Below are 26,348 nucleotides of genomic sequence, written 5' to 3' on the forward strand. Positions count from 1 at the left end.
TTTCTCTTTGTGTTTTTCTTCCCTCGTCCTCTGTTGACAGTTCCTCATCGCTGCTCTGCTCTGAAGGAATGCGCGTCACCTCTCAAGGTTTACCGTGGCTTCTGTCCTTGTAGACCGTGGGGCAGGTTCTGAACCTTTTCTAACACCATGATTGCATCAAGATATGATTTATGAGTGTTCTGTGTATAAACCGCCCCACTGTTAACGATGACGTGTACCATCTGTAGGTAGACAGGTGCTGAATGGCCTTGACTCTCCAGAGACATATAGTCCCAATGCACATCTCATTGTTCCAACTGCTGTATCCTCCCTCCCCTGACATTCCTCATTTAAATGGAACTAGACAAGAAATGGCAGATGAAAATGAAAGGGATCCGGATATGACGACTGTAATTTCAGCTGTCATCTCCTCTTTATTTATGTCTCCAGTGAGAATGAGGCTGGGTAGCCTCACTAGCCTGAGAAGCTGCATAGCTCCATGTAAAAATAGCCTGTCACTAAGTGTGAGCACGGGTACCTAATTGGAGCTCTAGTCCAGTGTTGTATGAGAATAGCCAGGCATTACGTGCCAGTGGGATCACTAGTGCATCTCTTTAATTCTCCCTGGCAGTCCCAGCCAACTCCCACTCCTGAGTTATTCTTTCAAAATGGAGCGGCCTTCACATTTCTGGCTAACTCTGTGTCTGTTCTCTCGTCTTTGTTTTCGACAAATGCCCGGACGTTGAGTGTCCCAACACTCCTCCTTCGCTTCCTTCTATTTAAGCACAGGACACATTATTCCTTTAACTTTATTTGACGCTCCATAATTCTTTAAAAGAGGGGAAAGCTGCAGAAATTAGTTCTCCCTCGAGGTTTATTGTTTAAAACGAGCACAGCTCTTTCCCAGCATAAGAGCTTCAACTAAGCAGACAGGAATTCAGGCCTGGCCTCATAAAATAAGTATTTGTGTACCAGAAAGATTTTCGTTTTTTCTTTCCAAATCTTTGTCATTAATGACTTTAGCAAATGTGTAGTGGAGAGTGAATGGAGAGGCTGTGCAGGGTCTTCAAAGGAACCCTGTAATTATTTATCCAGGATATCCCGCTCTAGAATTAGAGCCTGGGTCACCATTGGCTTTCATGCCTTTTTTCTGCAAAGAAATCATTTCCACAGAATGGTTTCACTGGGACACCCTCTAATCCCTACTCTGCTTTCTCTGTGTGTGTATGTGCGTGTATGTGTGTGTGTGTGTGTGTGTGTGTGTGTGTGTGTGTGTGTGTGTGTGTGTGTGTGTGTGTGTGTGTGTGTGTGTGTGTGTGTGTGTGTGTGTGTGTGTGTGTGTCAGTGCTAGGGTGCATGACTACGTGTCTATGTATGTAGGCTCATATGCCCCAGCCCATGTTTCATTCTGATGTGTGGAAAGAGATCGTAGTTTAAGTGTCCATTCCTTAGACATCATTCTACGCACGTTAGGTCCGGGTCTCAGCTCTCACCCCCAGACAGCTGTCACCCACTCAGGTTTCTTGGTCATTTTGCCTTCACATGCCATCTAAAGGGTTATCTTATCACCCTCCTCAGGTTTAAACTCTTAACAAAACACTGGGCCTAACCCGAACCCCCAGTCTGTCTGGTGGCACTGCTTCAGCCATTGTCTGGTGGCACTGCTTCAGCCATTGTCTGCTAGGCCTGGAAGCTCTATGTAACCCTCCAGCTCCCTCCTTCATTGTCCCCCTGATATCCCTAAATACCCCTGTGGGTGGACCAGATCTGAGCTTCTCTGGCCTTCATACAGCTGGCTTATTGTCACAGCTTAACCACTTGTGTCTATGTAATATACTAAAAGGTATGAGGCCTTGCCCAAAAGTTTTGCTCAAAGCCCCTCAACAGTCCATACCTGTGTTAGTGTGTGTGTGTGTGTGTGTGTGTGTGTGTGTGTGTGTGTGTGTGTGTGTGTGTGTGTGTGTGTGTGTGTGTGTGTGTGTGTGTGTGTGTGTGTGTGTGTGTGTGTGTGTGTGTGTGTGTGTACATGGATGTGTTGGCGTGTGTTCCGTGCCCCTTCAGGGTGTTCCAGAAAGGGAGTGTGTTTTTTTAAGAATGCTCTTCTGAGAATATTTGTCTAATTCCAGGTGCCAGCGATCCCTGTGTTTTACCAGGTGCAGGCCTGGGTCATTACAAAGGTATTTGTTTTCCAGATTACATGGAGCGGCCCAGGATTAGAGGCGCGTTATCCCTGTCCCCCTCTGTCTGTCAGGCCCTGATCCCCAGTGTGGGGCCTGGCTGCCTGTGTCCTGCCTCAGTCACACTGGAGGCTAGGCTAGGCTAGCCTGGCTCCTGGTGCCGTTAGGGATCTGTCACGCCACAGCCCAGAATAACCGACCTCCCAGCCTGGGCCACTGTTGGCTGTAAGGGTGATGGAGGAGGAAGGACAGGAGCTGTCCCTGTCAACAGAGGCTGGGTATGCTGATCAGACTTTCACCCAGCCGTCCTTAATGGAACGAGAAGTAGTGTGGTAATGACTTTTCCTTGTCCGCCCCTATCCCCTCAATCCCTGGGGTTTAGGATGGGCCGTACAGGACAGGGGAGCTGGCTGGGAGGTAGAGGGGGCTAGGGGCCTGGGGGGTAGTGGGGGTCAAGAAGTCTAGTCCCAGTCTCCAGAAGCTGGACAGCTGAAGTCCTCTCCAAAACGTTTACATAGAGCCTTGCGATTATGATAATAAACAGTTTTATCATCGGCCTCCCAATCAATAATGCGGCTTCTTAAGGTTTAATATTTCAATGGTATTGATCATCTTAACAACCGTGTTTGCGGTCGGCTTGCCTTTACTGCAGGTCTGCAGGAAAAATGTGTGTGTGTGTGTGTGTGTGTGTGTGTGTGTGTGTGTGTGTGTGTGTGTGTGTGTGTGTGTGTGTGTGTGTGTGTGTGGTGGGGTGGGGTGGGGTGGGTGGGTGGGTGGGGGGGGGGACTACAACAAAATGTCATCTAGTTGAGCATCAGTTTTTCTTTACAATACAGTTTTTCTGTTTTCTGCAGCTATGACTGTTTAGCATGTAAAGACACCCTCAGACCAGCGTCTCACCTCATAGAACAACTATGTGGGATCCTCTCTCATTCCATTCAGTCCTGCTCTATACTGCTGCCTATCATTTACAAGCATCTAAGCGCCTATAACACTAAAACAGTCCTGAGCTTCTCGCGGTCAGTCCTCTTTCCCCCCATTCCACCCTCATCCTGTTGCAACCAAATGAAATGGACTGAGTGAAAACAGAGAAGTTGAATGCTCCAAAAGCCCTGTAGTTTGCCCATTTAACTTCCATCCTCTCTGGAGAGAACGCCTGCTTCCCTCATATATAAACAGGGGGAGATTTGATAATTAGTGGAAATGAATAAAAGGCCTGGCAGACTTTGATCAGAAACATCTCCCCGTTCCCCGCTGACCTTTGACCTTTGGTTGGAAAGGTGAGTGGGTCTGTGAGTGGGGAGTGGAGGAAGCTTGGACTAGGGAGTTGTCTTATCTCTCTCGCTCTCTCTCTCTCTGGGAGTCTCTTCTAAGCTGATCTTCCCAGGAATGGGTAGGAATGGGTAGGAATGGGTAGGAATGGGCAGGAATGGGCAAGAATGGGTAGGAATGGGTAGGAATGGGTAGGAATGGGCAGGAATGGGTAGGAATGGGTAGGAATGGGTAGGAATGGGCAGGAATGGGTAGGAATGGGTAGGAATGGGTAGGAATGGGCAGGAATGGGTAGGAATGGGTAGGAATGGGTAGGAATGGGCAGGAATGGGTAGGAATGGGCAGGAATGGGCAGGAATGGGTAGGAATGGGCAGGAATGGGTAGGAATGGGTAGGAATGGGCAGGAATGGGTAGGAATGGGCAGGAATGGGTAGGAATGGGCAGGAATGGGCAGGAATGGGTAGGAATTGGTAGGAATGGATAGTCATGATGTTGTCTGATTGATTAGTGCCAGACTAACCTTTCCACTGGGCTCTGGAATGCCCCCTGTGTCCCTGTGCATTTTACACTCAGCCCTGTGAGAAAATGTTCACAGCATGCTACGGAATAGGAGTACTTTTTATACAAGACCATCACTAATCAGTCAACTTAGCCTGCTTGTCTGTCTGAACTCGGGCAGAGAGGCTGGACGTGTAATTAACTGATCAGCCTGGTGTTTGTGAGCCTGTTAGCAGGTAAAGGAGGGCCTACACACACACACACACACACACACACACACACACACACACACACACACACACACACACACACACACACACACACATGCTCCTGCTAACTCAGGACAACCCCTGCTGTGTTGTGGCGCATGCTGTGCCTGCTCTGTGCAGCAGGTTGCCTGGGGGCCAACGTAGGTTTTTGCGGTGTGAGCATGATCGCCCATCTCTGATTATACATCAATACCTTTATCCCAGAGATAATTTATGCATTTACTGAACACAAAACGAACCACTGGGGACAGCGCATGGAAATAACACAGCGCCAACATCCACTATGGTTTGTTAAAAAGGAAAGATAGCTCGCGGCTGCTGCAACAAGAAGTTATTTTTGTAGTTATTAAAACAGTGTCTTCTCTGTTTCATTTTTTACCTGACACTTTGCAGAAACTCGCATGCTCCTCCGTAATCTGGAGTCCAAGGTCACAGATCAAGTAAAGATGACTGTGATTGCATACAATGTTAAAACAGAAGAGTGGCTTTTGTGCAAACGGATCGCTTAACAAAAACAACACAGTGAGGAAAACCAATGTCTAACAGTATGCATTTCTAATCTGAATGTATTCAGTCTGCTCCCCCTCTCCCTCTCTGTGGTGTGAGTGAGATGATGTGAGGTTTCTCTCATTTGTACTCCCAGTCTGCCACAGCTCAACGGCCCCCCCATGCTGCCTGCTAATTGGCGGGAGACTGGGAGCTTCCTGCTGTGTGTTCGCTGCTTCCCTTCGCTTTGCCACCCCACCAGCTCTTTCTCCACTACTGAGTAATTAACCCACAGCTAATGAACTACTTCTAATTACACACCACACTGTTTCCATCGCACCCTCCAAAAGTGAGGAGACACTCTGCCGCCACGTTCCAATCCGTTCTGGAAGGCTTTGAACCTACCTGCTCTCTGATTGGTGCGGTTGTTCAGACTGTCAGTAGCTATATCACAGCCCTGCCACTTTGTTCAAATCAGTTCACCTCTGTTGTGCAACACGGAATGGATTAAGAGAATCTGATTATGTTGCGTAAACGATAACAGCATTTTCAAGGTTCTATTTCAAGTCCATGAACAAAGGAGGCAATTGATACTACAAAATCAATTTGTTCATACTTTCTCTGGCCAAAGAAAAGCAGTGTAAGAGCTGAATGGTAACAGGCATTAATGCTGTGATACAGAATGGCCTGCAGTACACCAGTACACCTCCAGGGTGCTTTACTGTGCCATATAGTAGTCAGCAGGGCCATTTTTGACCCAATCTTCATCTCATTCCAGAATTTGGGCAGGAAATGTTTTGTAACTGCAGTGATACATGCTGGGAATTGTAGTTTGGCCCACATCCTCTCCTCAGAGCCTGGGACCTGAAGGTGTAGTGGTTGTGGCATGCCAGATGAAGCATGCTTCAGATAGCCCTGCTATCAGCTGCTTGATGTACAGTACTCCCAGCCACACTACACTGACCCCCCCCCCCCCCCCCTCCTCACACACCACTATACTCCCCTCTGTCCTACCCAGCCAGAGCCCTTGCCTCAGCCTCGGTCTTGACACAGACACGGCTATTTCTGTTCCACAGACTGATAGCTCCAACTGAAGATCATTGATTTTACGGGAAGCCCTGTTTACAGACTGAGTGCCATCGACCTGAGGTGACTTTTTGCCTCCTGAAGTAGGAGCAGCACTGGAGCATCCTTGTGTCTGTGTTATACACTCACAGAGAGGAGGAGGAGAGGGAGGAGGAGAGGGAGGAAGTTTACAGTACACAGAGAAAAGACAAACACTGGCCTGATTTGAAACACTTTGATGTACTGTGTTAGGAATCATACTTAATTAGCACTGTAACATATTTTGTTAATTGTGTAAAAACTAATTGGCCTAGATGTTAGTACTGTATATAGTGGAGAAAATTGGTCTGGGGGTGACAGGGACAGCCGGTGTAAGGCCGAGGCGGCGAGAAGGAGAGAAGCAGCCTGTGCCTCAATGCAGTCCCTTAGGAAGATCCCACCATCTAAGGCTTAGGGATAAGGGTAATACAGGGGCCTTATGTTGGGCATTAACATGTACTTAAGGTAAAAAGTGAGATGTATGCATACATTTCATTGTTGATTAATTGGGGCAAGCCTTGGAGAAGATCCCCCTGTTCATTCTGCCTGAGGACTACAATGGTTCCCCCATCGATAAGCACGTCCCCTGTGCAACATCAAAGGCCCTCCCTGATTTATCAATAAGAAGCCTTCCTTCCCACATTTTCCTGTAACTTGCTTAGCATTTACACCATTGATTTTCCAATAAGCACCCATACCCTGCGGTGGCTGGCCAGGCCGAGGCTCTGTGAGATGGCTCAGACTCGAACACAGACAGCCCTTCTAAAGGTGGTGGGGGGGGGGGGGGGGGGGGGGGGTGTAGTGGCTTTTTGGGGGGTTCATGGGGTGAATGAAGGGGGAGCTATTTCTATTTTTAAAGGTCTCCCCTCAGCTAGAAAGGCTGTGGTCTAGGTGTAAATGGAGGGGGGTAAGGTGGGGTTCAGGTCCAAGCCCGATGGGGGTGTTCTCAGCTGGGGCTGGGCCAGAGTTAATTCCCCAGGAGACCCTGGTTCTCCATGGTCCTCTGGAGGCCTGGCCCCCAGGCAGGTGATTGTGCATGCTTATAATCAGATGGATCCTTAGCCTTTAATTCCTCCCTGGCTTGGCCGGTAAATCCCACATAATGAAAGGGCCCATAAATAAAAACTTATCTCATTTTCCATCCCTGCAAAATGACAACCAGACCCACTCTCTGACAGGGTTCATTAGGACCTGGGCCCTTTCAATAGGCTCAACCTTATCTGCTCTGTTAAGGTGGGGGAGGAGAACATAATGCTTTTTATGCCTCTAAGTCAGAGACAGGAGAAAAGAGGGTCTGGCATTTGACTTCTGTAGAAGAGGTGTGAGGATGGGTGGGAGGACTGCCCCCTATGGCCAGGCCCTGTGTAGTGTGTATGGGCATGCAACCTCCCTCCCTTTCTCCCAGAGTCCAGGAATCCATGCTTTTCTTCCCTCTGATTATCTCTTATTGTGAGTTGAGGCTTGTTTTGGCTGCTTATTGTTTGTCTCTCAGCCCAGTGGGCCCGGTGAGGGAGGGAGAGAGACAGAGAGAGTGAGAGGGGGGCGGAGGGGACAAGGTCAGGGTTGGAAAGCACAGGCCATGGCAGGAATCCTGTTGTTTTCCTTTAGCAGCAGCTCAGATACCAATATGCAAAGGAAAAGTCCAAGTCATTTGCATAGTACAGTACCTAACCTTGGGTGTTAATGTTAACATACTGCAGGAAGTACTACCTTTACTGGCATGATTCATCCTTTTAATGTGTGGTTATTACAGCACAGAGACACTTTGCCCCATACTTCCCTCTTTGCCCTTCCAGTGCTCCTGTCTGTCTGTCCATCTCCCTCATTTAGTGCCTTTGAAAGATTCAAGCTTTTCCTGCTCTAAACAGGTGTCGCTTAGCGAGCAGACCTCCTGAAGACAAACAGGGAGATAGCTTTGTATCAGCCGGCCCATCTGCGACTCTCCGACTCCAGACAATCCCATTGCACATCAGTAACCACCACAGGTTATTGAATTAGACCATCTTGATTTTAAAGAGCAATCCTGTTTTCTAGTAAGCAGTGGACACGCTGAGCTGGCTTAGGCCACGGCTCAGCCTCCATCACTGGCCAGGGGTCATCCTCCTCTCCTCTCCCACTCTAATTGCTTTAGACACATTACAAGGGCGTGATGCTAATAGATGCATAGTGCACACACATACAGTTATACCGTAGCTACATGCTAGCACCGCTGTTTAAACTCCGGGAGCCATAGAGGGATATTGGACAAAGGACTGGAGAAATGTAGTGAATGAGGGATGTAAAGTAGTAGTTTAGGCTGGTGTGCTGTGTGTTTTTCCACCCCACCCCTCTGTGGGCTAGCTAGGCGCCCCATGTAGCAGGCAGTGATGTGGGCACAGTGTTCGGGGCATGGTCAGGACAGGCAGTGGAATCTGGAGGAGGGGCTGATGGAACAACAGATTACAGGAAAAGGTGTGAAGGAGATCCATGTTCAGACAGGATGGGTGCTCATCTCATTGCTACTTCTTCTCATTAGACAAATCATCCACAGGAAAGTTTGTTCCTTTTTTTGTGGTTAGCTGCAAAATATGATCCAGGTGTCCTTTGTTTAATGAATTAATTAGTTATTTTATTTGTCTGTTAGGCATGGATTTTTTTGGAGAAAAAAAAAATTATTCGCTGTGGTTTCGTTTACCTCAGTCCACCAGGTTACTATCCCCTCTCTCAATATGGCAGCCAGCTGCAAATCATGTCTGCCTGGATCAAGTAATCCTCTTAATAAGCCTATTATCTTTCATTCTGAATGCAAAGCAACAGAGAGGTCATCAGTGTGGCTCTGTCTGTGTGGAGTACAAACAATGAAAGCAGGTGGACATGGGCTGACACCAAATGGTTGCCTACCTTCACTGTTTTCAGTGGAAGATCCTGCAACTACTACACCCGCCTTGGCTTCATTACACCTGACTAGAATTCACTCCTCCAGTCAGGGCAGACGGTCATAATTAGCAAATCCAGTCAAAATATGAAGGTGCGTGTTAAAAGACTCGGCCCGTTGTTTGAGTAGCATAAGTGCATATGGAGTGGGGGGTATTTTCTATCAGACATTAATGAAGAGCGAGGCAGACATGATCAATCTCTCCAGTGTGGGCCAGCCCTCTCTAGTTAATATGGTAGGGGGTGGGGGTGGAGACACACTGTCTGATCACAGCTAGAATTTGCATCCCTAAGTAAGTAAATAAGTAAATATATCAAGTGGCGGCAGCGAATGTGCTAATCAGCCGGGACATGGCGGCTGGGCTGAGCATGGTGCCGGGAAACTTTGCTCATGTAATATTCAGTACTGGCTGGGTTAAAGGGCAGGCCAGAGTTATTGGTTTCAGCCCGGTCTCCCCCCTTTAATCAATGCTGCCTGCATCCCTTTAATACAATTATTAGCTCAGCAGTATCTCACGCTATCATTTTATCTCCTCGCCACTCTAAATTGCGGCCTGTGTATTGCTGGGCCACTGGTGCTCAGGGCATGGCCAGCTCCTGAAAGCACAGCTCACATTTATTCTTTCAGAGGCAGAGGATGGCTGGAGTGTTTGAAACCAGGCTGACCGAGGAGGTGGATGCCAGATCTAAACACAGCTGCATTTCAGACCCAACCCAGCTGGTGTATTTTGGGCTTTACTGAAAACATTGCCTTTTTTTCTCTCCTCCTCTTTGAGAGAGTGTGTATGCGAGGATACAAGTAATTACCTGCGTTGCATACTGCGTTGTGTGCACTCAACGAGAGAGGAGTGGGTGATGTGTTTTTCTATGCATGATTTCTCTTATTTCAGTAGGAAGGGAGAGGGCTGTAAAATGGCTGTGAAGTTATCAGTAGTACCCTTCACTTCTTCTCTAGTTATGTAAATGTATCATGTCCTGATGGGTGGTTTCTCTGTGTCTAATTATCGCACAGTGAATCTATTTTATCCATTAAGTTAGGCCTGTTTCTCCCTCTTTCTGACTGGAAGTTAATTAAAAACGGATGTAGGATTTGGAGAATGTAAGATTAGGGGTGTTGTTTGGAAGGTGAAGATAAAAGATGGTAACTTCCTGATATGGCAGGAAGATGAATCGTGGGACGACTTATTAGTGCTCGTCTCAGGTATTGTGTTTAAGTACCTAATCTAGCATAATGAGCACTCTGTCATTTACCTAATTAGATCTCACACTTTTGGCTCTCACCCGATGCACTATACATTAAATGTGTTCTTCTCACCTGGGTTCTATAGATAGATGTTCCTTTGATGAAGGTGCTTTTTATCCCCCTTTACGTGAAGAGTGCATTAGGGGAGGGGAAAATATGGAAGTACTTAGGATGAGAACAATGCTATGGGTTATGTTTATGAAAGGAGTTTATACAAGCTTAGGAAGAGAGAGTGCATATGTGTCCTTGTTGATAACCATGGTCCTTTCATATATTCATTACCATTAGAGTCTCTTACCAATCTCTCTCTCTTCTCTCTCTGTGTCTTCAGGCCTGGATGCGATGAACACCTCATGTAGGCATCAGCATGGACAGCTGTGAGTCTCCCGTGGTTTCTGGGACAGACGATGGGCTCGGCTCCTCCACCACCTCCCAGCAACAGCAGCAGCAGCATTACCCTCTGCAGACCTGGAACGATCACTCTAACTCGCAGGTCCCTCCCAGCAGCCAGCCCTCTTCCCTGGAGCCCCTGTCTCTCTCTGCACCCTACCCCTCTGTGAGAGAGCCACAGCAGCAGCAGCATCCCACCCGGACCCCACCCCTGGCCCACAGCGACAGCTCCACCTCAGGCCAGCTGCACCCCAGAAGAGAGGAGCTCAACGAGGAGCAGGAGGGAGTGAGCTGCGGAGAGGAAGAAGAAGAATTGGAGGACTTGGATGAGATGGAGATCGACAGCTGTTTCCCAAGTCTGCAGCCCTTCCCCGGAGTACCCATAGCTCCTGGAGGAGGGGGCATGCCCACGCTGCTACGCCAGCAGCCTAACCGACAAAGGGGTGTGGCAGAGAGCGGGAGTGAGGAAGGAGAGGAGGAGGAAGGAGAGGAGAGCAGTGATGTGGAGAACCTGGCTGGGGAGATAGTCTACCAGCCGGACGGCTCGGCCTACATTGTTGAGAGTCTCAGCCAGCTGATCCAAAGCGGAGGGGGTGCAGTGCCCGGCCTGCTCCCCACAAACTCTCTCCCCGTGGCGGGGAAGCCGGGGGAACCTGCTGGGACCTCATCCTCGGTGTACCCTCAGATCATCAACACGTTCCACATAGCCTCGTCGTTCGGGAAGTGGTTTGGTTCCTCAGACCAAGGTTTCCCCAATACCTCCACCCTGGCAGGCCTCAGTCCTGTCCTGCACAGTTTCCGCGTCTTCGATGTGCGGCACAAAAGCAACAAGGATTACCTGAACAGCGACGGGTCTGCCAAGAAGTCCTGCGTATCCAAAGATGTTCCCAACAACGTGGATTTCTCCAAATTTGATGGGCTGGCCCTCTATGGCAAGGGAAAGCCCATCCTCATGTGTTTTCTCTGCAAACTGTCCTTCGGCTACCCGCGGTCTTTCGCCACTCATGCCGTCCACGACCACCGCATGACCCTGTGTGAGGACGAGAGGCGGCTGCTGGGGGACAATAAGGCATCTGCCATCATCCAGGGCATCGGGAAGGACAAAGAGCCCCTCATCAGCTTCCTGGAACCAAAAAACAAGAGCTCTCCTATGCCGGCACCCTCCACCATGGTCCCCATGAACTCTGGCCAGAGCTTCTATGGCACGTTCAGTGGGGTCCACCTGGAAGCAGGGAGCAGCAGTGGGGGCTGCGAGGCACTCCTGAACAAAGACTCTGACTCCTCTGGCCTCCAGCAGCAGCAAGGCTCCCTCCTCTCTCTGGGGGGGCTGGGCAACCCCAAAGCACCTGCTCTTACCTCAACCCCAGGCCCTGCCAAAGACTCCATCACCCTGCCCAAGCAGGGAGGGAGAACAGAGGGGCCTGCTGGGAAAGAGGGGATCCGCAGGCGGGAGCACGGGGACAAGGAGGGGCGAGAAGGCAAGGTACGCTTGGCTAGCCAGGAGGGGGGCTCGGAGGAAGAGGAGGAACTGTTATTAGAGGAAGACGAGGTGGAGGAAGAAGGAACTGCGCTGGCCTGTGTTGGTAACAGTAGCAGTGGTGGCGGAGAAGTGGGGAAACCGGCTGTCTCAAACCAAAGCATTTCCAAATCTCCTTTATTAATACCTAGTAGCGCTCTCCAGCCTACTGCCTGCCCATCTGCAGCCAGCCCCACCCTCAACAGCAAAGCCCCAGCTTCCACTTCTTCTTCCTCTGTCAGGGAAGAGGGCTCGGTGGCAGACGGTGGGGGGAGGACCTCGGAGCTCCCTCTGAGCTTTAACTGCCAGGGGCCCACTGTCCCCATGGCGATGGCGGCTGCAGCCAACAGAGGGAGCGAGGACGTCGCCGCGGGCACCTCCTCACCTCTGGCCTCCAACGCCTCCGCCGACGAAAGTGCCAATCGAGATAGTGCCACAGCTCCTGAACCAAATGATTGCCCGGCAGAGGGAGAGGAGGACAGCGGAGCCCTTCTGCACCATCACCACCTGCACCATCACCACCACCACCTCCACCCCTCAGCCCACTCCCACTCTCACCCACACCCCCACCCAGGGGGGTCCTGTGAAATGGGCGGTGGCAGTGAGTGCCCTCAGAACCACGGGCCTGGAGGAAGTGGGGTGGAATGCCCCAAATGCGACACCGTCCTGGGCTCCTCGCGGTCCCTGGGCGGACACATGACCATGATGCACTCGCGCAACTCATGCAAGACACTCAAGTGTCCCAAGTGCAACTGGCATTACAAGTACCAGCAGACCCTGGAGGCCCACATGAAGGAGAAGCACCCAGACTCCGGTGGCTCCTGTGTGTACTGCAGCAGTGGCCAGAGCCACCCGCGTCTGGCCCGAGGAGAGAGCTACACCTGCGGATACAAGCCCTTCCGCTGCGAGGTCAGTACTTCAACCTAGTCAGTTGAAGATCCAACCTAGTCAGTTGAAGTACTGACCTCAGCCTAATGACTAGTATACTGACAGGTGGTAGGACTTTGAATAGAACTTTAGCACAATGTGAAATATGTTGATATGTTGACATGTTGACTGATATGACATATCAATCAACATGTCATGATATGATTTATATTTCATGGACTATAAGCTAGAGGCAACAAAGATTTCCACTTTACAACATGAGCAAAAATGAACGTCTTCTCTCTATTTTCTAGGTGTGTAACTACTCGACCACCACCAAGGGCAACCTGAGCATCCACATGCAGTCGGACAAGCATCTGAACAACATGCAGACCCTGCAGAACGGAGGCTCCATCCCCTCCGCCGAGCAGCAGGTGTTTGGCCAGCACCCTGGAGGGGTAGGAGTGGTGACCGTGCCCTCTGTGACCCAGGCCAGCACCCACCACCCGCCACACCACCACCACCCCACCCAGTCCTCCGCCCACATGGCGGGGCCCTGCGGTTCCCCCTCACCCACCAAGCCAAAAAGCAAGCCCACGTGGCGCTGCGAGGTGTGCGACTACGAGACCAACGTGGCGCGGAACCTGCGCATCCACATGACCAGCGAGAAGCACATGCACAACATGATGCTGCTGCAGCAGAATGTGACCCAGATGCAGCATGGTCGGCTGGGCCTGGGGGCCATGCCCTCTCCCTCCGAGGCCGAGCTCTACCAGTACTACCTGACCCAGAACATGAGCCTGCCCCCAGGCCTCAAGATGGACCCGGCTGGAGCTGAGGCCCAGTTCCTGCTGGGAGGCTTCCACCTGGACCCCAACATGGCCGCCTTGGCCCCCCAACTAGGTGAGCTCCCTCAGTCTGCCTCTGCAACAGTGGAACAGTGGGAGCCATTCTGGCTCTTGCCTCAGTACTGCCTCAGGTCACCACATAGAAGGCAGACTGCAGTTCAGTACGAGTTCACAAGGGGTGGGATCGCTCTCACTGCTGCCAGCTGTTTATTTTTAAACATGAAACACACAGTTATAAACAGTATGTGTCTAAATGGAAGATTCAGCTTTGATTTTTTTTAAATGCTTCACTTTTTAACCCATTTAGACATAGGCTAATTGTGTTAATTTATTTACTGAATGTGTGTAGCGTGGCCAGTAAATGAATGCATGAATGGTAAGTCATTTTATATTTACATTCAATGATTTATAGTTTTAGTGATGAATATAGAATATAAAAAAATCCCCATGAGAAACAGCAGAGCAGCCAATTCTCTGAACCAACATGCAGGCAAAGGGTTAACCAGGGAACACATTAGCCCTCCCTCCCTCACTCTCACACCCACTCTATACACACAATCCTATCTTTCATGTTGGCAGCGGTCTCTTTCTTTCTGTTTCTGTTGCCCGAAGGTACACCTGCCCTACTGAACTTAACATCATTCGCCCTTTTTCCAAGCAAAGAGCCCCATTGAGATAAAAGAGGGGAGGTGAAACAACGACAATGTATAAAACACGAGATTTCTAGAGGGTGGACCTAACTCACAACAGTCCCTTTCTGACTTAGTGTAAAAGACGACTTGTTAGTTGTTACCATATGACAGTTTCTCTCTCACCAATGTGCTGGAGCTGAATCGATATCTTCCCAGTAAAAGAGGGGATCCTCTCCAGATGGTGGCCTTGGTATTAGGATAGTGTTTCACTCCGGCTCGGCTGAGAAGAGTGGACCTTTAGACCCAAGGCTAGTGAAGCTATCGGTGGAGCTTCAGTTAGGGAAATTTTGGGTTGATTTTAGAGAAAGCTGACCCTCGTTAAAAACGACCCTAACCATTAGAGTTATGAGAGCTTTTTTGTCTCCATCAGTTATTAAGCGGTGTAGGTAGAACTTCTCTGGACGTTCCTTAATAGCCTCAAATATGCCCCCCAAACTCACACATCCACACTTCACTTCACTTCATAACACACGTAGGAGTTTAGTTTACATTTCCAGTCTATGTCACTCTATCTGGGTCACACTGACTGGGAAAGTCCCCCTGGGATACCTTGTTTTCCTCACAATAGGCAGTGGGAGGGAGAGAGAGAGAGGAAGAGAGAGAGAGAGGAAGAGAGAGAGCAGCTCAGTGAGCCTCTTGTTTGCCCATGTCCTCCAGGCCTCCGCTCCTCTGAACATCAGCGTTTTCATGTCATTATTTCCAAACTGCCACTGAACTCCGCCACTGGAGCTCTCTTTTTCCCCCCAACGTTGTAATTGCAGCTATAAATTTTATCTTGGTCAAAGAAGGGAGGAGTAGAGGGCCCAGTATGGGTAATTCAGCAGCATAGCTGAGTGTTTGGCGTGCCAGTTACAACCCCACAGTTTGTACAGACTTGTCTCCAACTGTCGCCGGTTCAAAGACACGAACAAGAATGGATTGCTGTGACTAATTTTTTATCCCCTCTCTTGCCATCTGGTTCATTTTCCTGTGAGGGAACGTTTAATAAGCATGTTACAGGGAGGCAATGACGAGGCATTACTCTCAGCCCTAAAACGACCACAGTGTCATCCCGAGCCACACACATTCTGATTGACTGTACACACCGATACACTCCATCACACACGCACAACTCTGCCGTCATAACTCTGTCTGTGTAGCTCAAGGACAGATAGTATCCGTCTGTACCTCCCTCCCTTTAGTCCTCTTCTCCACTGTGTATTTCTGACTTTTGAGGACATTGTTAGACAGAGAGGGAGATGACAAATCCTGACCTCACATGATCTCACCCTCTTGGTAATCCTTATCCCCAGGACTGAGCTGCTGCAGATACAGAGAGAGGGGGGAGAGGGGGGGGGGGGCCTTAGCTATTGTGTGCTCTACTTTGTTGTCCAATATATTGCCTGAATGCTGCAGCATCTAGGTAGAACTCTCTGAAAATCCAGCAAAGCTGGTCCACCACTTATCTTTTGGAAGTTCCACCAAGCCCTGTAGAGGCACGTTAATATATTTACAGCCTGAACTTGGACTCTGCTTATGTCAAAGAATAGAGTTTCCAAGATTTCCCAATGATGTGTGTTTATCTCAAGCCTTTTAATGTTATTTGAAAGTGAAAATATTTCCACAGCGTCCTGCCTCCCTTTCCTTAAACATTGATACGGACTGACAACGTCTCAGTCAAAATATTCTAGGTTATATTTAACAGAGGCCTGCTTACATCTAAAACACATGTAGGGACCGCAGACTGAACCTATTCTCACACAGCCGTGAAGGCAGAGGTAATCACTGTGTCTGTGTTGCAGCATGGAGTCTGCAGTGGAAAAGAGTGTGAGAGCCACACAGGAATGAGAGAATAAAGATGAGGAATGGAGAGGAAGAGATAGAGATAGGGGTAGTAACTAGTGAGGTGACTGGGAGAGAGAGAGAGAGAGAGAGAGAAGGGGGGCCCTGGCTGGAGAGGTGGATCTGTGAGTGATTTCAGAGGGCTTCACAGAGGTCTCCTTCTCCCGGCTATAAAAACTCAGGTAATGGAGAAAAGTCAGAGAGCAGGCTGCATACTGCAGCAATAAATAAAAAGAGGCTGCTGGAATTAATTTAGTGTAAAGCCAGGCGGGGTCAGCTCAGTCTGGGCAGTGATAGATTAAAGATCAGCGAGCAAAAAACTCCCCAGCCACTCTTACCTCATTTTTACCGCCTTTAGTTTTTTCCCTCCTCCTCTTCAGACTGTAGATATGGTTGTTTCTGTTGTTGGATCTGGATGTGTGCGGTGTTTTTTTACTCCCCCCCTTCGCTCAGTTACCGAGTAGGATTAATCTGGTAGGTGTCTGTATCGATTTAGCAGCTATGCGGAGTCGAAAGAAGCAGGAGAATCCAAAGAGAAAAGTGGATTTTTTGTATTATTATTCTGTGAACAAGGGTACTGGATTTGATTTACAGTAATGTATGCTTGGGAACTCTTTAGTTCTCTTGTAATGATAGAATAACTTTATTTTTCTGCGGAGCTCATGGCCTCTGGAGTTGATTTAGTGCCGAGCCGTGAAAGTGCACCAGTCCAAACAGGACTACGTGTAAATCCTTACTCTGGCGTTGCAACGTTTCTGCACCCTGCGAAAAAGTCCAGACTTTCTTTCTCTTGGCTCAAAGGAAGGATAATCTTGATTTAATCAAATTAGGTACATAAATACACACATGCACATTATCCTCAGAGGGGTATTGGAACTAGAGAGTAAATCCACTTCGAATGCAGAGACAAACATGGTTCTTTTTTGAAAGTTGAACCGTACACCTTTCACTTTTCCTAGGACATTTTCCATGCTGAGGGAGGCTCAAAGAACTGAGAGCCCCTTTGGAAAACCCCATGCCTCCATCCCCTCTAAGAAACTCTAAATAGCTCCTGATGTCCAGAAAAGTACATGTAACACAAAGTGAAATAGATTGATGGCTAGATAGGAATAATCCCTGAAAGCTGTACTTAGAATTCAAAGCTTGTGAAATTTGAAAATAACCAACTGACCGTGTGCGTGTAACCAACTAAGCACTCTCTCTCTCTCTCTCTCTCTCTCTCTCTCTCTCTCTCTCTCTCTCTCTCTCTCTCTCTCTCTCTCTCTCTCACACACACACAATTTCTCTCTCTCTTCCCTCCTCTCCCTCTTTCTCTCTTTCCGTCCCCGGTGCTCAGTAGGTGGGGAGATCCCCATGGACATGCGGCTGGGCAGCGTTGGTGGTCAGTTGGTGTCTGAGGAGCTGATGACCCTGGGGGAGAGCTTGTCGCAGACCAGTGACCCCTCCCTCAAGCTGTTCCAGTGTGCCGTGTGCAACCGCTTCACCACCGACAACCTGGACGTGCTGGGCATGCACATGGGTGCTGAGCGCAGCCTGCCCGAGGAGGAGTGGCGCGCCGTGGTGGGCGACTCGCACCAGTGCAAGCTGTGCCGTTACACCACACAGCTGAAGGCCAACTTCCAGCTGCACTGCAAGACCGACAAGCATGTGCAGAAGTACCAGCTGGTGGCCCACATCAAGGAAGGGGGCAAGGGCAACGAGTGGCGCTTGAAGTGCGTGGCCATCGGCAACCCGGTGCACCTGAAGTGCAACGCCTGCGACTACTACACTAACAGCCTGGAGAAGCTACGCATGCATACCATCAACTCCCGCCACGAGGCCAGCCTCAAGCTGTACAAGGTACGTGCTTCACCTTCACCTCTCATCTCTCATTTCACCGTACCGTTCTCCCCTTCCACCGTTCCTCCCTCTTCTCTTCTTCCTTCCTAACGTTACATTCCTCCACGGTACTCCACTGCAGATCCCTGGATTCTGCTCCACTGCTAGCCTCTTCCACCAGTCATGAATGATGGCCCTGTTGTCTAACCCTTCTGTTCACAGGGCCCATACAGAGGAGTGGGCGGGCTAGAACATGGCAGGTGGATCCGGGTAAGGAGGATAAGGGGTGAAATCACTAGGAGAGGGATGAAGAAGTGTGAGGAGACAGAGGTTTGGTGTTAACACTCCTCGGAGCGGGAAAGGCAGAATCGTTCTCGACAGCCGTATTGATTTTCGCTGGACTTGGAGCTTCACCTTCTCTTCTAATCATTCCATAATAACCAATGGATGAACACTCTCTGAACAAATGGCCATAAATCTAACAGGCCTGATTCCACTTAGGCACCTATCCTGTGTGTCTGCGGCAAGGCTAGGGCTACTCTGTGTTTAACCCAACCTGGCATGGCTACATAGACGGCTAACACAATCACACACACACATACTAAGACGTAAACAAACACATACCGTTCACCCACACATTCACACACCCACACAACTGTAGCTCATCACACTGCTCTGTCCCCAAACACACTGTGCCTTTATTTACACAAAGACTCCACTCCATTCTCAAGTGTTAGGCTATTGGAAAGTAAATGGGCAAAACAAACAATATATTCTATTGCTTTTATATGAGCTTAACTCTTATTTTCTGTCTTTTTGCAGTATAACTGCTCTTGGCAAATAGTGTAATATAGGAGGGGGGAAAATGAGGAGACATTATTGTGTTTTTAATCACATTAAAAAAGCTAGGGTAAAATATACCAATTGAAAACCCTCTCCAAACGCCTGTCTCTCTGGCCCTACTGAAAGCCCCCTGCTTTATGAATGGTTCCTGGGATCCGCTGATGTTTTTATTGCAGGTTTCCTGTCTGCAAGGCCTTTGTAGTGAGAGATCCTACAGTAGCGGAGACAAAAACAAAAAAAATTAAACACTTAGGGGGAGGTGTGAGCCTCTGCTCCCAGGTCGACCATTAGGAGGGCGGGAGGGAGCAGGCCGTGTTGACGCTCGGTCAGGGTAGGGTAGTGGCCCGGCCTCCGTCCCAGCAGCCTCTGGGCCTGGAGAGAGACAGAGAGCAGGGTTATAGTGGAGCAGGACTGGCGCAGTGTCTCCACCACTCGTGCCCAGACATGTAGCCAGGATATTTACAAATACCACACTGATTAAAATATGTAACACAATCTGTAGGACACGTTAGGCCTGGCCTGTGGAGGCAGAGAGGCTGAGAGGGGCCTCCTAGTGCCCCAGGCTAGGTTCATCCTCACTGGGCAGGGGTAAACCTGGGTGTTCTCTGTGCCACTGAGACAGACGGGGCACTCTGCCCACATGCCAGTGGCACTGTCTCACACTTGACCGAAATAGATGGGCCCTGACATCCTGCATATCCTCCTCACACCTTAGGTGGAAAATAATGTTTTGTCTGAAAGGAGAGTGAAGAGTTTATATTACATTGTCTGTCTGTCTGCCTTCCACTTTATCATGTGCCAAAATGGTGCTTTACTGTAGAAAGTTGACATACTGTATGTGGTAATATGACTGGGGAGGATTAAATATGTACAACACATCCTAGCATGATCGTTTTCCACCACTTAAGCCTCTTAAGATGGCTCCATACTTCTTAAAGCCAATTGATCTCCAGAGAAAGGGAAGTATCTGCCCAGGAATGACCTGCGCTCTCACCCCCGGAACACAGAGCCCTGCTGGCCCTCACTAAGCAGGCAGCTCCCATCACTCCAGACATGTGTAGTGGCGAAAAAAGATGTTCACAACTTGACAAGAATTATTACTGCATTTCAAGACCCACAAATGTGATTAGTGGATGATAAGTACATGGTTCTGAGGCCTAGCTCACTGCAGCACAGGTTGGCTCCCCACTTGACAATGTCACAGCCTTTGTGACGTGTTGGATTTCCAGTCCTTGTAGAGTAGAGTGAATGACAACCAGCCAGGCAGGCAGAACACCACAGCACAGCAGGCCCTTGAGCTCAGCCTCAGCCTCAGCCTGGCAGATTATGCAAGGATGAAGAAAGGAAAAAAAGTAAAATCATTTCTTCTTCCCAAAAGAAATGTGATGCGAATAGCAGCATTTTTTTTACCTTTTAAAATAAATCATCAAGTCAGCATAAACAGGCTGTAAGATGTGGGAGATCCTTGGGACACTTCACCCAAATCAAAACTGGTTTGCATTAAACAGGCCCTTTGTGTCCACGGCTCCGTATAAATTGGAGCCTGTAATTACTGGAATTAAAAAGGAAGGTTTAAACTGAGGGCTAAGCTGGATGGGATAATTTGAGAGTCTGTGGTATGTGGCCCATATTAGGGCTTTCTAAAAATATCCCCCCCACCACCCCACGTATTGGAATGTTCCGAAAGCCCACGGAAAACTTGAGCGAGGCATCTTCACCGCATGGACCACCACGCAGTGGGGGTGATGCTGCAGCCTCTTCCTGACTCCCTTGTGCTGGGTTTGGAGACACTCAATCTGGAGCCTCACTTTGGCTGCAGTTGACACACCCCTGACACACCCCTCTGAACTTTCACCTTCCCTTCACGTCTCCCCACTCACTGTCAGGTTTGTAGTGGCGGTAGTGATGTCATGATGGTCACCCATAACCGCAAGCAGATGGCCCTACACTACAATATGCAGGTCACCCCAAAGTTAAGCTCTCTTTTATTGGAAGCTTCAGCTTCCCCACTCTCCCTAGAGACACTCTGGCCTGGAGAAATCCAACTTCTACTCCTGATTTACAGTTATTCACAGTTACCTTACGATAGTAGTAGTAATACATCCCTCCAAACATCTTTGACAGAGACTCACACAGGTTTATTAAACGTTCCCAGCAGGCCTCAGGTGCTTGTCTGTAGGACGCGTAAGAGTGGAGGGGAGAGGAGGCTGGGAGCCGGCCAGCTCCCTCCCAGTCCCAGGCCTGAGCTGCTGTGCTCTGCCTCACTCTGCTTCTGCCCACACAGGATGGGTGGAGCCTGGGCCGGCCAGGCCTCTGCTTCCAGGCTGGAGTTTGGGGAAAGGGGAGGAGCATGGAGGGCTAGCTGGCTACCTTCCTTGTCTCGGGGCCGGTGCGATCTGCGGTAATTGAGATTGATTGGATGTTATTTTTCCTCTTGCAAATGTAGTCCATTAGCTTGGCACATGCATAATCAGTTTAGAGCGCAGTTAGCTGAATGTAATCATGTTCCTCGGTGTCTGCTCGCACAAAATCCACTCCAGATGCCGCTTGGCCGCGGAAAGAGAGGAAGAAAGTGCCGTCACTATCACATGGGGAATCTTTAACCAAGAAAGCCCCGACACCCCTCCCTCTGTCCCCGCTCTATTAAACACACAACTGTACAAACTCTCCCATAGATACACACACAACGGTACAAACTCTCCCATAGACACACACACACACACACACAACTGTTCAAACTCTCCCATAGACACACACACAACTGTACAAACTCTCCCATAGACACACACACACACAACTGTACAAACTCTCCCATAGACACACACACAACTGTTCAAACTCTCCCATAGATACACACACACAACTGTACAAACTCTCCCATAGACACACACACAACTGTACAAACTCTCCCATAGACACACACACAACTGTACAAACTCTCCCATAGATACACACACAACTGTACAAACTCTCCCATAGACACACACACACACACACACAACTGTACAAACTCTCCCATAGATACACACACACAACTGTTCAAACTCTCCCATAGACACACACACAACTGTTCAAACTCTCCCATAGACACACACACACACACAACTGTACAAACTCTCCCATAGATACACACACACAACTGTACAAACTCTCCCATAGACACACACACACACACACACAACTGTACAAACTCTCCCACACACACACAGACTGTGCACGGCGACTGCCTCCCTTACACCTGAAAACAGGCCTTCAGAGCAGATCACATGTTCTCAAGTCTTAGCTGCTAAGACTAACGTGGTGCTGACTGGGACCCAAGCCCGGCCCACTAACCAGCGCAAAGCATCTGTATCTTGGACGCCTCTCCTCTCCTTATTTTCCCCTCCAGTGCGGTCCAACTGGATAACTGAGCGGTTAGGAAAGAACATGTCTGAAAAGCATAATAGGAGCAAAGTGTGTGTAATGTAAATGAAGGGATTAGCTGCTACACGGAAATGCATTAAGGTGTTTCAGTGAGGATCCTACTCAGCACAAGCACTCTGCTCCTCTGCCCCAGACTGCACACTGACCTGCCCATTAATGATCATAATTATCAGGATTGATTCCAAATCCTCCTGGCCATCAGAGGAGAGGGGAAACCATCATCATCGTAACAAATAAGTAATGGTTTCACTCCAGAAAGGATTGTTTTTTATTATCAAATAAAAGTGGAGAGAGTAATTTGGAGTTAAAGTCACAGGGGAGCATTTAATCGCTGTTGGGATCCGATCCGTCATGGCCCTTTCATCTGCCAGCCGATCAGCCCAACCTCAGCCCTGTCAGGAGACAGACAGACACTCACCACCACCACCAGACAGCAGTTAGAGGAGGGGAGGGGGGAGACAGACAGACAGAGAGAGGGAGAGGGAGACGGAGAGAGGCTCGTTTAGACAGAGATACTCTGCTAATTATCATGGCTGGCCTGTGATTGTTCAGTAATAGTGCTCAGTGGGAAAGGTTGCAGCGGTTCCAGGAAGAGCTCGGATTTACTGGTACTACCGCTCTAATAAAGCGCTCGCTGCACATCCTGGGAGACAGCCCATTCCCCTATACACACACACACACACACACACACACACACACACACACACACACACACACACACACACACACACACACACACACACACACACACACACACACACACACACACACACACACACACACACGCTCCCCTTTACAGCAATCACCTTTACAGAGGCTAGGGGGAATAGCTACACGCGGCTGTACAGATCACATTCGTTAGTACATAGTGCATGTCATATGATATTGTGTAGCTCGGTGCAAGTGGGTGGTAGCCGGCGTAATGTAAAGCTGAGGAAGTGTTTAAATTGTGTGTGGGGCCTCCTTACACTCCCTCAGTCAACACAGCAATGATCCAGAACCCCCTTCCCCTTCCCACCTCCCTCTGTATATAGCCTGCCTGCAGGGTGGTGACCTCTGAGCTGCATTGCCTAAACAGGACCCAATCACTCCAGAGGGTGGGTGGGACCACAGGGCTCTCTCTGAGGAATAGAGTTCAGAGGATCAGTCTATGATTGGCTGTAGTGGCTGTCAGTCAGGCTGTGAGGGGTGTGGTATCAGAGCAGAGAGGGAGGGTTCAGGACTCAGTGTTTGGCAGTGTGTTGGAATTTCACAAGTCCTCCAGCTCCCACCTCGGAGAAGGCCAGGCGCTGACCCGTGGCCCAGCTGCTACATTGCTGCTGCTGATTGGGAGTGCATCTGCCCCTCCGTGGGTGTTTCGAGGGCCAGCACAGAGAGAGAGGGAGGGAGAGAGGCGCCCAAGCAGGGTAGGCCCAGTTTTATTTGAGCCTTTTTCTCAAGCTGTTTACCAAAATTGACTAATAGAATGGCTAAATGGGCCCTGGCCTGTACTCCCTCCCTGCTCACTGTGTGTCTGGTTAGAGATAGGGACGTGTCCAGCACTGCGTCATATCTCTGCAGGCCCACAGAGGGAGGGCCAGAGGGGGAAGGAGTGGGATGTTATGTTTCTGGTTCAGTCGGGAGTTGGAGTTCCTTGGTTATTGTGTTAATGGCTGTTTGTTTTGACTTTAGTTTTTTTCTTTGGGCAGCCGGACAAGAGCAACTGAGCACACTCCTGCCGGTGTGCAAGGAAGCCTTTGATCCTATTATCTGTTGCCTGATCAGCAGAAAAGGCAGATTGGCGGCTGAAGGGGAGGGTTAGGGGAGGACTCAGGGAGAGGAGGACTAGAGCAGCTCAGTGTTCAGTGTATACTAGAGGGGGAGTTAGTAGAGTTTCAGGAGGTATGTTTGGTGTTGTCAGTGTATACTAGAGGGGGAGTTAGTAGAGTTTCAGGAGGTATGTTTGGTGTTGTCAGTGTATACTAGAGGGGGAGTTAGTAGAGTTTTAGGAGGTATGTTTGGTGTTGTCAGTGTATACTAGAGGGGGAGTTAGTAGAGTTTCAGGAGGTATGTTTGGTTTTGTCAGTGTATACTAGAGGGGGAGTTAGTAGAGTTTCAGGAGGTATGTTTGGTGTTGTCAGTGTATACTAGAGGGGGAGTTAGTAGAGTTTTAGGATTTAGGAGGTATGTTTGGTGTTGTCAGTGTATACTAGAGGGGGAGTTAGTAGAGTTTCAGGAGGTATGTTTGGTGTTGTCAGTGTATACTAGAGGGGGGAGTTAGTAGAGTTTCAGGAGGTATGTTTGGTGTTGTCAGTGTATACTAGAGGGGGGAGTTAGTAGAGTTTCAGGAGGTATGTTTGGTGTTGTCAGTGTATACTAGAGGGGGCGTTAGTAGAGTTTCAGGAGGTATGTTTGGTGTTGTCAGTGTATACTAGAGGGGGAGTTAGTAGAGTTTCAGGAGGTATGTTTGGTGTTGTCAGTGTATACTAGAGGGGGCGTTAGTAGAGTTTTAGGATGTATGTTTGGTGTTGTTAGTGTATACTAGAGGGGGCGTTAGTAGAGTTTTAGGAGGTATGTTTTGTGTTGTCAGTGTATACTAGAGGGGGGAGTTAGTAGAGTTTCAGGAGGTATGTTTGGTGTTGTCAGTGTATACTAGAGGGGGAGTTAGTAGAGTTTCAGGAGGTATGTTTGGTGTTGTCAGTGTATACTAGAGGGGGAGTTAGTAGAGTTTCAGGAGGTATGTTTGGTGTTGTCAGTGTATACTAGAGGGGGAGTTAGTAGAGTTTCAGGAGGTATGTTTGGTGTTGTCAGTGTATACTAGAGGGGGCGTTAGTAGAGTTTTAGGAGGTATGTTTGGTGTTGTCAGTGTATACTAGAGGGGGGAGTTAGTAGAGTTTCAGGAGGTATGTTTGGTGTTGTCAGTGTATACTAGAGGGGGAGTTAGTAGAGTTTTAGGAGGTATGTTTGGTGTTGTCAGTGTATACTAGAGGGGGGAGTTAGTAGAGTTTCAGGAGGTATGTTTTGTGTTGTCAGTGTATACTAGAGGGGGAGTTAGTAGAGTTTCAGGAGGTATGTTTGGTGTTGTCAGTGTATACTAGAGGGGGGAGTTAGTAGAGTTTTAGGAGGTATGTTTGGTGTTGTCAGTGTATACTAGAGGGGGAGTTAGTAGAGTTTTAGGAGGTATGTTTGGTGTTGTCAGTGTATACTAGAGGGGGAGTTAGTAGAGTTTTAGGAGGTATGTTTGGTGTTGTCAGTGTATACTAGAGGGGGAGTTAGTAGAGTTTTAGGAGGTATGTTTGGTGTTGTCAGTGTATACTAGAGGGGGAGTTAGTAGAGTTTTAGGATGTATGTTTGGTGTTGTCAGTGTATAGTAGAGGGGGAGTTAGTAGAGTTTTAGGAGGTATGTTTGGTGTTGTCAGTGTATACTAGAGGGGGAGTTAGTAGAGTTTCAGGAGGTATGTTTGGTGTTGTCAGTGTATACTAGAGGGGGGAGTTAGTAGAGTTTTAGGAGGTATGTTTGGTGTTGTCAGTGTATACTAGAGGGGGAGTTAGTAGAGTTTCAGGAGGTATGTTTGGTGTTGTCAGTGTATAGTAGAGGGAGAGTTAGTAGAGTTTTAGGATGTATGTTTGGTGTTGTTAGTGTATACTAGAGGGGGAGTTAATAGAGTTTTAGGAGGTATGTTTGGTGTTGTCAGTGTATACTAGAGGGGGAGTTAGTAGAGTTTTAGGATGTATGTTTGGTGTTGTCAGTGTATACTAGAGGGGGAGTTAGTAGAGTTTTAGGAGGTATGTTTGGTGTTGTTAGTGTATACTAGAGGGGGAGTTAGTAGAGTTTTAGGAGGTATGTTTGGTGTTGTCAGTGTATACTAGAGGGGGAGTTAGTAGAGTTTTAGGAGGTATGTTTGGTGTTGTCAGTGTATACTAGAGGGGGGAGTTAGTAGAGTTTCAGGAGGTATGTTTGGTGTTGTCAGTGTATAGTAGAGGGAGAGTTAGTAGAGTTTTAGGAGGTATGTTTGGCAGAGGTGGGACCAAGTCATCTAGTATCATTTTTTATATTTGGGCTTGGGGAGGGTATCATGCCCAAACCTAGATCTACAGGTCTAAACCTCCCTCCTCCTCCCTCCCTTCCACCTACAAACAGGACTTACTGACACCCCTATCACACCCCTATCACACACCAACACACCCACATCCCTATCTTTCACTCTC

At 48.8% G+C, this 26,348-nt stretch overlaps 1 protein-coding gene across 1 annotated transcript in view; it reads left to right on the forward strand.

Moving 5' to 3' along the window:
- Window positions 1-26,348, forward strand: part of LOC120024690 (zinc finger homeobox protein 3-like) — a 164,639-nt gene that overhangs the window by 48,274 nt on the left and 90,017 nt on the right. Inside the window, exons 2-4 of the mRNA XM_038968932.1 lie at window positions 10,274-12,757; window positions 13,030-13,618; window positions 17,413-17,915. Coding sequence (XP_038824860.1) covers window positions 10,310-12,757; window positions 13,030-13,618; window positions 17,413-17,915 — 3,540 coding nt within the window. The 5' untranslated portion in view covers window positions 10,274-10,309. The remainder of the gene's footprint in view (window positions 1-10,273; window positions 12,758-13,029; window positions 13,619-17,412; window positions 17,916-26,348) is intronic.

The sequence above is a fragment of the Salvelinus namaycush genome, chromosome 30, assembly GCF_016432855.1.
Source record: "Salvelinus namaycush isolate Seneca chromosome 30, SaNama_1.0, whole genome shotgun sequence".
Taxonomy (NCBI): domain Eukaryota; kingdom Metazoa; phylum Chordata; class Actinopteri; order Salmoniformes; family Salmonidae; genus Salvelinus; species Salvelinus namaycush.